General features: G+C 40.4%; 1 protein-coding gene across 1 annotated transcript; it reads left to right on the forward strand.

Moving 5' to 3' along the window:
- The first annotated feature begins 6 nt into the window (after nucleotides 1-6).
- LOC135345272 (guanine nucleotide-binding protein G(i) subunit alpha-like) lies at nucleotides 7-12,571 on the forward strand. Its single transcript, XM_064542690.1, has 8 exons — nucleotides 7-347; nucleotides 5,297-5,339; nucleotides 6,197-6,338; nucleotides 7,981-8,138; nucleotides 8,411-8,539; nucleotides 9,134-9,263; nucleotides 11,629-11,782; nucleotides 12,225-12,571. The coding sequence occupies exons 1-8, from the start codon at nucleotides 230-232 to the stop codon at nucleotides 12,413-12,415; spliced, it is 1,065 nt and encodes a 354-aa protein (XP_064398760.1). The 5' UTR covers nucleotides 7-229; the 3' UTR covers nucleotides 12,416-12,571.
- Nucleotides 12,572-13,633: the final 1,062 nt, after the last annotated feature.

Genomic DNA, 13,633 nt, shown 5'->3' on the forward strand with positions numbered 1-13,633 from the left:
AGATCGTTAATGCACTAGCTACAGTGCAGTGTGTGAAAACACACCCTGCATGCTCTAGATTCCCTTTCCCGGCTGCTCTGATTGATATTAAAATTGAACGGAGACACGGAGTAGGAGCTACGAAGCTTACAACTACTAGACTAGTGTTAGACATACAAGTACAAAGCCGATCTAAAGATCTATCATTTAATTCGATCAAGCTAGGAACAGGACAGAACTCCGGAGAGACATGGGTTGTGGTATGAGTGCTGAGGAGAGAGCTGCAGCTAGTCGCTCACACGAGATAGACCAAATGTTGAGGAGAGAGGGGGAGAAAGCAGCCAGAGAGGTCAAGCTGTTACTACTAGGTGAGGCATGACACAGTAGATCTAGTACCCCCGGCATGGCATGCACTACATGGCATGTACATTACCATGTGGCTGTGTACAGTGATGAATATTGTTATGTTAGCTACAGTATAGTACCTGATTGAATGCTTGTGCATTATTTCATTGTGATTCTTTTACTCGAATATCAGTCAGACAGTGGTCCAAATTAATAGTTCTTACCCTGTTTATATATTTCTTAGCGCTTAATTGTTCGAGGCTTTGCTCATTAGTGTACATGGCAACTAATTATATCACACTGTGATCTAGGCAACCCAACGACACTGGTAATATGTAGCGATTGCCCTTAGGCAACCATTGACTGTAGCCGTAATGCTAACGTTGTCATTTAGCCAATGAAAGGCAAGCCGCCTTAGATATAGATCTAATGTTAAGTCTGTCCAATGTGGCTTTATACAAAACAATAATCATTGTGTATAGTGAGTATTATAGCTGTTGAAAAATTGCAAGTTGTGTTAATCAACATAGGCTGCCGAACTGTCACTGTTGTCTTTTGTCTGTTAAGTCGTGTCTCGTTGTTTTCCAATGCTCAATAGTTTTGGTATGCAATCCATAATCTGCCCTAATCGATTATCCTTTGAGAGCTGCCCAGTCAAGTCTGTGAAGCCAGAATGGTCATTTGTTTTGTGTGTTGTCCGTTCAATTATAACTCTGGCAAAGTCAGACTCTGAGATTGGTTCCTGTCATGTAGACTAAATATCCTGTGTGTACGTATGTACCAGTGTGTGGTTAATTAAATTATAAGGTGATCTCTCTACATTATTATATTTCCATATTTAAGTTATAGACACAATGTGTTACGTGTGTGTGCCACTCCCCACCTCTCACACAAGCTATCTTACCTGTCACCTAGCAGCAGCGTGAATCAACGGCTTTCCTGGCTTGTTAGGAAGTTAAAACTAAAATTGATTCCTTGATTTCCCCCGTTTCTGAAAGTGTACCTACGCATGATGATACTAATTGAAGCACTCTTTCAAAGCAAACTCTTTTCTGTATATTATGTGTACGTGTGTGATTCTGTTTTTGTTAAGTGGTACCCTCTGAGAACGTTTTGATTTGTGTAGCATACTTTCAATAACTGTGTACTGATTCGTTTTCTTTTAGTGTTTGAGTTTGTTAATTCTGCCTCTGTTTCGTGTCCGTGAGTTTGCCCTCAACCCTAGCACATGCAGTTAAAACCATTGAAACTTTACATTGTACATAGAAAGCATTTTCAATCCCCATTTATGTGCACACAAAAAGCTTTTGAACTCTTGAGGTTAGGCCCCACTGTAAATAGACACTGTAAATATAGATGCTGTGATATGTGTGCAGTCTTATAGTTTGTCTTTGTAGCCAAAATATTTTCTCGATATTGATATAATGCATTGGTGGTGATTGCTACAGTTGCCTTGGTAGCAGTATTAGCACCCAAATGTAAAGCTTATTGTGTTTCTTTGAATGTGTCTGGGTGTGTCTATGTGTCAGGGGAGGGGGGGGGGGTGGGTGTTGGGAAATGAAGCCACTAAAATATAATATAAGGGCATTCTTAACACCACATCCTTGAGTCACTGTAGGCCGGTACCTAATATACTTCTTCTGTATTGTACCCTAGCACTGATGACATGCAAGTGCTTACTTGTGGGCAGTGAGTGCCCTTGTGAGGTCACCTGCCATTGTACTGGGTCCTATTGTCCCCAACTACCTTGATGTGGGCTGTGTGGTGCTGTTATAGCCGGGGGGGGGGGGGGGGGGGGAGTTATTAATCACATTATTCTGTACATGTAAGTACATGTATGGCAGCATGCAATAGTTATTCTCCTTTTCTGAGGCATTGTAGGGACAGTACTGAGTGGTCTCAATAGACAGGTGGTCTCTTTAGGGAGGTCAATAGTGTGAGCATTGTAGGGACAGTACTGAGTGGTCTCAATAGAGAGGTGGTCTCTTTAGGGAGGTCAATAGTGTGAGCATTGTAGGCACAGTACTGAGTGGTCTCAATAGAGAGGTGGTCTCTTTAGGGAGGTCAATAGTGTGAGCATTGTAGGGACAGTACTGAGTGGTCTCAATAGAGAGGTGGTCTCTTTAGGGAGGTCAATAGTGTGAGCATTGTAGGGACAGTACTGAGTGGTCTCAATAGACAGGTGGTCTCTTTAGGGAGGTCAATAGTGTGAGCATTGTGGTCTCTCTGCATGAGGTTTTATAAATAGATTGCTTTTAGATTAGTTTTTGTACGATATTTATACGGCACTTGGAAGTGCAGGTGCTGTATTTCACCACTCACGTACTAACGACTTATTTAGCAAGCCCTCTAAGGCAGGCTACAGGTGACCCTATACTCTACAGTAGGACCAGGTGCTATAGAATATGTATAGGGAAACCTGCCCAGGGCTATACTAAAACGATGCCTTAGGCAAATAATGTCATAACAAATACACTCCTTTAGCTTCAACTGGTGTATGGGATAGAATCGATTTTTGTGTACGTAGTATAATAATCAGTAGAAACTGTTCGTTGTGTGTATACACAGATAATGCCTTACTGTAGCAGCACTCTGTGTGTGTGTGTGTGTGTGTGCGTGCGTGCGTGCGCGCGTGCGTGTGTGCAGATAATGCCTTATAGCCTGAGTGTGTGAGTCAGTTCACACAATTTTAATATGGTGTGTTTACATGACGATAATTAAGTGCTTGGTCACATCAATTACTTTGTAAGAGAGAAGGAATTGATCCAGCCATAATGGGTCAGCCTTGGTGTCAGAAGTGGCATTCTCAGCATAGTTGCCAGTCGTGTGTGGTACGTACGTTGTATGTGCTCGAAACATTGATGGTATATATAAATATATGGTTTGTGAGTCATCAGTTTAGATAGTCTAATTCCAAGGGTTCAAGGTAATTGAGCTCTATCAGATGGCGTATTAGCATCAGAGTTCTTTTTGTGCCTGATTTTGAAAAAGGCGTATACAGGGTATCAAAATTGGCCAATTTTAAGTGAAAGTACCATCTGAAAGAGCTCTCTCTAAAGTCAAACATTTACAGAGATTGGACCAATGTTATATGCATGTTCATACACTGGTGCATTGGCTGTGTGTGTCCTAGCTATACTGTACTGTACTACAGTGCTGGGTTCTGAGGAGTAGAGGACTCTTTGTATCTATTACTAACTTTGGCTTTGGTTTGGCTGGCTAATCACATTTTATCATTGTCGTGCTTTCAGATGTCATTCCGTAAAGATAGCTTCAAGCTTTTAATGTCCTTATTGAGAATCACATTGCTTTATTGGTAATCCAATTATCGTTATGTGATGAGACTGGTGTGCACGATCGCATGTACGAAACATGATACTGTAGAATAATTATGTCAGTATACGCAATGCAATCCTCTACCTTGTATGTTATGACTACACAGCAAGTCATACACTAACTTGGCTCCAAGAATTAAGGCTTTGATTATTATGTTTGTGGCAGAAAATCTGTTCAATCAATTATCTTTACATGCAGTAGTTGTGTCTTGATCTGGTTGAAGCATAATTCCTCTGCATGTACAGTAACTGTGAACTTTGTCTATGGTGGTCACCCTTGGGCAGACCAACAGTAACTGTGAACTTTGTCTATGGTGGTCACCCCTGGGTATACCAACAGTAACTGTGAACTTTGTCTATAGTGGTCACCCCTGGGCAGACCAACAGTAACTGTGAACTTTGTCTATAGTGGTCACCCCTGGGCAGGCCAACAGTGGCTGTATAAAGAGGTGGCCTACTAACACAGCTACATGTAGGTCCAGACACATGCTATAATATTGCAGCCATTAACCTGGCTGTATTTTAGAAAATGCTTGTCACAAATGGTGCAATCTGATTGGTTACTTGGAGGTCCTTTATTTCTCATAGAGACCTCTCAGTCATTCAGAGGTCTTCTATGGAGGTCCATTATATGTTCACTACATGCATTTAACATTTTTTACATGATTCATACAATCATACATGGAATGCTTAGCAACATCTATTTTATACATGCACAAGTACAGTAGAACCTCGATTATCCGGCCCTCCATTATCCGGAACCTCGATTATCCGGCCCTCCATTATCCGGAACCTCGATTATCCGGCCCTCCATTATCCGGAACCTCGATTATCCGGCTAGGCAGTCTTCTTGTTATCAGATCAGAAAATGGGCGTGTCCCTCAAACGCGCATGCGTGTTGCAGCTGTTACCATGGAGACATGCCTGCTTATCTTCTGCGCATGCGCATACAACCATGTGGCACTGCTATGTTTTATCAATGAAGTGGGTGGATCAAGGTGTGGTTTATCTATTCGATTATCCGGCATAATAATTCACTTATCCGGCCTGCTTCTGGAACCAAGGTGTCCGGATAATCGAGGTTCTACTGTACACACAGTTTATGTTGAAGTCATAGTAACGATGATGCAGTGCATCATTAAAAACTAATTTTTAAAAGTCTTTGTGTTCTGCAGTGCCGCTTTGTAGCTTTTATCTCACTCTTGCAGCTACCAATAGCTAGTGCTCTAGTGCAGAGCTAACTACTAAGTAGAGTAGCAACTTTCTATTAACCGTTTTTGCTATGCAAGAGACGGAAACTGCCTTCAATGTGAGTTTTTTTTTATGTAGACTAGCCAGAGCAAAGCTTTAATGTTGCTTGAGGTTTGTAGAAACAGAGTCTTCTTTGTGCTAATAATAGCTTAGCTTGCTTAGCACTATTCTAAATCAGTTATAGGCCTCGTCCAACGGTCACTATGGACTCAGCCTATAACTATTATATTATAGAGGATGACTGCTTGTATCGGGTGACTGCAATAGACAGGCTTCACATGTGCCATCAACAACTATTCTCACGAAGAGTTGTTTGTGTATGCATGCATGTATGGTCGTGTTTGATGTCATGTGACCTATCATTCTATCACATGATCCACACACAGGTGCTGGGGAATCTGGAAAGAGTACAATCGTGAAGCAAATGAAGTAAGTCAAAACTTCTGTATCGATATCTCCATACGTTGCTATTTAAAGTGCATTGGTGTACATACAAGATACTTACGGTGACAAAGGGACTTTAATATTCTAGCTAAAAATTAAACGAGCCAACTCACAGCATTTAGCCCAGAAGTCCAAAACTACAACACTTTGCCGTTTTAAGTACATTGATTCGGACTTGCTGTTAAATACTGTACAACAAAGAATCAGATCAATAATCCCATGTAGTATGATCATCAATTAAAAATCGCCAATAACAGTTTAATTGCCTCATTTGCCAAATTTACCAGCTATAAATGACATCTATTACGGTAACCCTATTATTGTGATACTCTGTGCATTGTGGTGTGAGCTTGAGCGGTCAAGCATGTCCTGTGCTAGTGGGAGAGGTGTACTGTAATCCTAGAAGGTTGTCGAGATCACAAGGTGTTGAAATAGGATTCCTAATAGCTCATCCTGTTGTGTGTAAACTTGAAACCACTTTGATCCTTTGATCAATATTCAATTTCTGTGTCTGCACTAGCTGCCAGTGTGTTTATTGTTTGTTTGTTATGTAGCCAGTCAATAGATAAAACTACCCCTTTTATTTCATGCACTGTCATCCTGTATAACCTGACAGCCAGGTTAATATGGTTCTCTGGTGCCGGTCCCTTTAACCTGGCTGTAGTATTGTAGACTAAAATGGCCATTTGGGTGGGGGGACCTTTAGCCTAAGCTTTGACGTACATGTACAGTACATGTATACTGCCAGGGAACCTCTTTATTACAGCATTTTTTGACCTGCCCAAGAGTGACTACTGTTGCTCACTGTAATTGCCATACATAACACCCCACCCCCTCCCCAGGATCATCCATGAAGATGGCTACTCGGCCGAGGAGAGGAGTCAGTATAAGCCGGTGGTGTACAGCAATACAGTGCAGTCGATGGTGGCCATCCTCAAAGCTATGGAGAGGCTCGATGTTAAGTTTGCCGACTCAACCAGACTGGTGAGTTGAAACACGTTTATGGCCGATAGTATTAGGGGCCATGGAGTTAAAGTGTCCTGAATATAATTATATGAGGTGTTCTCCGAGTTCAGTGTTAATATCTACATTAATTGTGTGCTTCCTGAGTGAACTGGGACATGGTTTAGTGTCTTGTCCTAATTATAAGAGGTGTCCTTATTTCAGTCCACTTTTAAAGGGTCAATCAATTGGTTGTGTTTGTGTGTCGTGCTAGTTCAGAGTTCGCTTTGGCTAGACTGATGGTGTATCGATCAGCAGGCAACCCTCTGTACTACAGCATACTCATTCATATAAAGTGTAGTCGACCTGTGTTAGCAAGGCCACCTTTTTTATTACATCCACTACTAGTCTGCTTCAGGATGACCGCCATAAGACAGATTTCATAAAAGTGCCCTGATCTTCTATATGATAATGTGACAAAATTGTACAGGAAGTGATTAACATTCCTAGCAACCCACTATTTATTGAAACACTGTATCCCTATAAAAGCTGCACCAAAGGCACCTAAAATTCAACCAGTTTCAAGATGTGGTCTTTCCCAAGAGAGATATAACAAATAATTTTTGAATGGACGAAAGTCCTCACACACAGAAATGAAGTACTGAATTACTGCTTTTTGTGTGAGTGTATGATTTCACATTGCATCACCTAATGAGAATGGTAACCTGATATCGTGTGAGAGTATGCAGTTTTGTGTCAGCTGTGAAGTCCTTAGCAACACACCTAGGTGTATTTGAAGCTGCCTGCGTACAAGATATTTCGAGGGTATAAACTTTAGCAGAGTTAATTTTCGCGTAATAGCAGCCTTTCTGCAGCATGCAATATTATGTTTGAAAATCACGAAATATACCTGCTGTACAGTAGTCAGATTATCTATATACCTCTTCCTTACTTACTTCACTTATTATAAATCACTAGTGTATAATTATGCCTCAAGGCGTAGCTGCACGAGGAACACGGTAAAGCTGTGACTGTGTGTCTGTTCCCTGTAACTGCTAAATGGTTGCAATGCGACGAAAACTATAGGCTTCTAGCCACGTTCTCTTGGATTTTGATTCGTGGATTTGCAAACTAAAGAGTTTTGGCTAGTTTGATAAGGTTGTTGCAGTCTTTTCATAGCATCATCTGTTAGTACAAACTTTCTATTCAACTTATGAGTTAGCCTTGCACTAAAGCACTAACTGTTAGTTAGCTACAAGAGTCGGAAAAGAGCTACAAAGCTGCATGCACATTTTTCGACTTCAGGACAAATTGGCCTGGGAACAGCCCTTGATCCCACCCCTTTTTTAATTATTCATTGACAGGAAATGCAAATGCTTCAATCCTCTGGCTTCATCAGGCCTCAGATAGGCTTCTGCTTCCATTAAGCTCCTCTTCTATAATGACTGTGTGGTTCAGTGTCAACAATAATTATAGTACAAATTACTTCTTCTATAATTATACGCTCTATACTTTTTGAGCGAAAGCAAAACATGGCAAGAGGCATTAGCACAGCGCAGCTTGCAACACTCGTTATACATGTGGCTATAGCTATAGCATGTGTGCATTCATATGATTTTAGCTTAATTATATTGGTGAAAAACGCTATACTTTATATGTTAAATCCCTGCCCACACACACACAGGAAGACGCACGACAGGTGTTCACTGTGGTCAGTCAAACTGACGATATCAAGTTCACCTCTGAATTTGTGGGTCAGATGAAGCGGTTGTGGAACGACCCGGGAGTGCAGAAATGTTTCACTAGAGCAAGAGAGTATCAACTTAACGACTCAGCTGAATAGTGAGTGGTGTCTCTTAGTATAGGGAGGGGTCAGTGAGTAGTGAGTCATGTCTCTTTAGGGAGGAAGTGAGTAGTGAGTGGTGCCTCTTAGGGGGGCTGGGAGTCAAGGAATGTTCCGTTCAAACATAGCGAGTGCTTTTTGCATACAGTTATTTTGAGTACTGTTAAAATTATATTTGGCATCCAATAGCTTTCTGCTCTTACTGGCATGTTCTATGAATGGTATGGTTAGCCCATCCTGTGGTTTCAATCCGTACCCCTCTCCCCCTCAGTTACCTGAGCTCGTTGGACCGCCTGGGTCACCCCACCTACATCCCCTCCGAGCAGGATGTGCTCAGAACAAGAGTCAAAACCACTGGCATTGTGGAGACTTTCTTCGGCTACAGAAATCTCAACTTTATGTGAGTGGATTGTTGGCATAGATTGTTGTGATTGGGGAACTATAAAAAAAGAAATATTGGCCAAGAAACTTTTGCATGTTGGCTTGCAGGGCTAACTACACGCGGCCTTTATTTGAGACACTTACTTGTAGCTGAAGTGATCCCGTACAAGGAACAATGGAAAAGGGTCACTAAACTAGAAAGCTAAAATTGTGACTGTTTTGTTGCTTCTTTGCTGATCCTTAGCCCTATAGAACAGTCACATTTCTAAGACTCCAGGCTTCTTTTCTGACTTTACTGTGATCCTAGTCCACAGTACATATCTCATGCACCACTAAAACTCTGTTCTCAAATGTTTCAGCATATGGCTCAGTTTTGTTGCTCCTGTTAGTTGCTGCTAACAGGAGTTGTGTGCCAGCTTCAAACAACTACTGCTTACTGTATAAAACTCCTTTGGTTTCTGTAGATCTATAATAATTTTAAGCCTCGATTTGATGCCTTGAGTGGGCATTCGAGTGAAAACTCGCAGCTCGCGATTATTCATCCAGTCCCCTATTAAGCCTAAAGGTGGGCATATTTTTGCAAGGTTACTGGAATGATCTTTACCCACTACAGGATGGTGGATGTTGGAGGTCAGAGGTCAGAGCGTAAGAAATGGATCCATTGTTTTGAGGGTGTGACGGCCATTGTGTTTTGTGTGTCCCTGAGTGCATACGACCTCATGCTGGCTGAGGACGAACAAATGGTGTGTGATAGAGTGTGTATACAGCTAATGATTAGAATTGCCAAGAGATACCTTTATTGTGCCTCGAGGCATAGCCGCACGAGGGGTCTGGTAAAGTTGACTGTCTGTGTGTCTGTTTAGCGACGAAAACTAACAGCTTCTATAGGCTTCTAGCCACGTTTTCGATTCGTGGATTAGTAAACTAAAGCTTAATTATTTCTCGAGTTATGGCTAGTTTGACTCACATTAAAGAAGGCTGTTACAGTCTCTTCAGAATCTTTCGTTATTCGCACAAAGTTTCCTTAATATGTTAGTTACATGTAGCCTTGCACTAAAGCGCTAGCTTTTTACAAGAGTCAGAAAAGAGCTGCTTAAAGCAGCTAGCTATTTAGTAGCCATTAATTTTTTGAACTTGTCCTCGTACGTGGGCAGCCACGGGTATAGTATAGTACTTTTGTCTGTTTGTTTGTGTGTGATATGTGAGTCTACTCACCTTGATGCCATAGCACTGCGTTTACAGCATGGATAGCCTCCACACAACAAGTTATTAGTTTTAAAAGTGGCAGATTTTGATGTTAAAGCTTCGTTGCGTATAAAGCGAGCAAAAGCTAAGAAGCTTAAACTTGCACGTTGGCAGCTAGCTAACTACACGCTGCCTTTATTCGAGATACCCTACGTATTTACAGCTGAAGTGATCCCGTACCAAGAACAATGGAAGAGGGTCAATACAATAGAAAGCTAGAATTGTGGAATTGTGACTGGTTTGTTGTCTCTGTTAGCTGTTAGCTGCTGACTATGGGATCCTACTCCATGCATGCAGGATCCATACTTCTCTAAGACTTCAGGCTTTATTACTGTGATCCTATAGTCCACAGTGCATATATCTATGTACCACTAAAACCCTGTTCTCAAATGTTTCAGTCTGGTTTAGTTTTATTGCTCCTGAGTTGCTTGCTAGGCAGTTAGTTATACATGATAACAGGATAAAATCAATATATACACTGCATTATATCACTCTTTATAATCATGTCACCAGCTGAGGGTTTGCACTTTAGTGCTCTAGTTATTATAGTTACTATTGCTACTAATGTTCAAATAGAGCCGGAAATGCATGTTTGTTTATTCTCTGTTCTAGAAACTGACATTCCAAATCCTCATCCTCAGCATATTTTTTCTCAGAAATTGTATTCTCTGATAACCATCCACGATTACCTTTTCAGAGTAAGCAGCTTCTGGAAGGAAATCTTCGTAGGCAATCACACCTGCACCACCTTTACCAAAGTTTTCCTTAGTAACATGGCATTGTATCTCTTTGGTGTGATCACCCCTATGCATGAAACTTGTGGTCCTTATGTCAACTCCAATGTAGGCAAACAGGTCTTCACTCTTATGCAGTACGTCAGGGCTCTGATTCATAAGTTGTACTGTTAGCGCGAATTTTACTGGCACTTTTAGTTGGTCGTCATTGTCACCTTTGAGAGAGTAGACAGCTAGTCTGCCATTCTGGGGATATAATCGGACAAAGAATGCATAGCCACCAGCATGTGTGTACATATTAATCGAATCAACATGATCGGATGTGTTTAAGCGGAAAATCATATAGTAAGGGAGTAATCCAGTATGAACGTTGAGGTGATTAATTTGCCTTGTGTACGTTTCTTCTAATTTGTCAATGTAGAGGTCTCTTTCTTTTAGCTTATCTTGAAAATGTTGTTCTTGCTCTTGCAACTTATTTTCAAACTTTTGCTCTAATTCTTCCAGTTTCTGGTTAAGCATTTCAATAGGGATACTGTATTGGCTATCTGCTCCAGTAGCCATGATGTGTCTAAATCTAGTACTTTCTTAGAGCCTATTAACTTGAGTCTGTGTTTTTTAACTAGCTGGACTATATGTGTAATTCAACCATATTAAAATTCATAGCAAACCTAAGATAATACCATTAAAGGTAAGGTTGTTTCTCCATGTATATACATTGAACCAAATACATTCATATATGCACCGATTATTCAGCCAAAGGTGAGATTTTGCACAAAACTAAGTCTTACAGCTGACAATAAGTTAACATTTATATTTATATAGGCTAATAACTTACTTTACATAGAACATGATGCTCCCTCCTAGAGGAAATGTCTGCATAAGCCTTTGAACTACCTACTACGCTAAGAATAAAGGAACGTTAGAACGCCGTATTTAACCCCACAATAATATTTGTCAAAAGATTCATAATTTTTTATTATTAGCGCATACTATACTACTTTTTATTATTAGCGCTAAATTAGTACCCGTTTATAATAGTAATAATTAATAAGGTACCATAATTATATCTTTTCATTGCAAACTTGATCCCAATAATTGTACAATGCTTACTTACTCTCCCCATTTACAGAATCGTATGACGGAGAGTATGAAACTCTTTGACTCAATCTGCAACAACCGCTGGTTTGAAGAGACATCCATTATTCTCTTCCTGAACAAGAAGGACCTATTTGCTGAGAAGATAGTCAAGTCACCCCTCACTCTGGCCTTCCCTGAATACACTGGTGAGTGGGTGTGTGCAGCTGAGGGTTTGGAGTTAGTGTGTGTATGTCCTGTCTTGCTGTGTTGATAACACCTCGGTAGCTTTATCACTCAGTGAAGCCACGCTTATGCTTTTGCTCGAGAGTTTTGTGTTTAGAAGCCTGGCATGTTGAAAATACAGAAGGCCACCCAGCACTTAATGATATTCACAGTCAGAGCTTTATCGTGTGTGTCTTGTGGTTACTATCCTCCCACAATGTGTACACACATTTTGAGGGTTCCTGGGTTCCATTGTGCTCACAGCTAGGGCTCGTTATAATGTTGTAGCTATTTAATAATAAGGCTTGTTATTACCACCTAGCTAGGCGTTCTGCGTTCTTGTACACTAATATTAATTAAGGCATATATACATTCCATGTGTTGTGTTGTATGGTCCTAATCCTGACCTCCTCTTCTCACATGCAGGTCCCAATACTTACGATGACTGCAAGAACTACATCAGAGTGACGTTTGAAGATCTGAACCGCCAGAAAGCCAAGAAAGAAATATACTCTCACTTCACATGCGCTACAGATACAGGGAACATTCGATTTGTGTTTGATGCAGTCACAGACGTTATAATCAGAAAGCATTTAAGAGATGTTGGTTTGTATTAACCAGTCAATTATTATAATTATGAATCATTAACTCTTTACAATTTAGGTGCCTCTGTTCTGTTCGTCTGTCTATGATTTGTGAATTAGTCTGTTTAATATTGCTGCTTGTACTGTATTATGTACTATGTAACGATGGCAATTTTCAGTATTGAGAAAGCAATGTTTTGAATGTGTGTCTGCATGTACAGCACAGGTTAACACAGTAAGAGCTTGTAGAATGTTAATTATTGCATGCGCATGACAGACAATAATTATACACCAGTGAGTTATACCAGTATATAACACATCAATATTCTCTTGAACAATAACATTCTCCCTATCTACCGTAAAACCTCAATTTAAAGCGACTTTACGTTTTGCAAAAGTAGAGTTGTAATGTACGCAAAAAATGAATTTGCTATAAATTATGGGCGAAATGTCCAAGTGTCGCTTATTTAGAGGGTCTCCTTAAATAGAGGTTTTACGATACACACAATTCAAACACCCCATATATAGAACCTATAATGCAGTACAGAAAAATTTTGGAGAGAACACTATGTATGAAGATTGAGCTGCCAAGAGTGATAATGTTGTTGTGAAACATACCATTCTTCATGAAGAAAGGAGGTCAAGCAGGAGGTATAGCACAACTCAGCAATTGTGACGGGACGTTGTACAACTTTAGGTGTATACACTTATCTACTTATAATTATTGGTAACTATATGGTCATGTAGATTTAGTTTCAAGAACATTTTGGGAGTATGCAAATAAGTTGTCATGCACATGCTGTACATATTAAAAACCTATTTTGGGCCAGCCAGTATACGGAATAGCGAGTGGCAGCATACATTTCAAGGCGATTCCCAGGAGAAGAACCCCCCTAGACGTGGGTATCATATAAGGACTCAATCCTCACACTCTTAGGTAATTTGCCATATTATAGTAATAATTGTATGGTCCGCCAGCAATAGAATATAGCTTTATTAACGGGAATGTGTGTGCAAATCCTACACTAAAATTAGTGCGATAAGTTGCTTTGTTCTTATCATCTACTGTCGTATTAGCTCAGTTATTTTTTTGATGTTCATCATCAAATATAGTTAATTGCTCTGAGGATGTGCCCCCACTGAGAGAGCACATGCAGAGTTTAAATATAATAATGTGAAGTGTGTGACATGTAGGGGTTGGTAGATTATGCTCGAGATATTGCTTTTAAAGTATGCTCAAGTTAACAGCCT

The sequence above is a fragment of the Halichondria panicea genome, chromosome 12, assembly GCF_963675165.1.
Source record: "Halichondria panicea chromosome 12, odHalPani1.1, whole genome shotgun sequence".
Lineage (NCBI taxonomy): Eukaryota > Metazoa > Porifera > Demospongiae > Suberitida > Halichondriidae > Halichondria > Halichondria panicea.

Coding starts and splice junctions, on each gene's coding strand:
- LOC135345272 (XM_064542690.1), top strand. CDS start 230: ATGGGTTGTGGTATGAGTGCTGAGGAGAGAGCTGCAGCTAGTCGCTCA. Junction 8,139..8,410: donor CTTAACGACTCAGCTGAATA/GTGAGTGGTGTC, acceptor TCTCCCCCTCAG/TTACCTGAGCTCGTTGGACC. Junction 8,540..9,133: donor TACAGAAATCTCAACTTTAT/GTGAGTGGATTG, acceptor TACCCACTACAG/GATGGTGGATGTTGGAGGTC.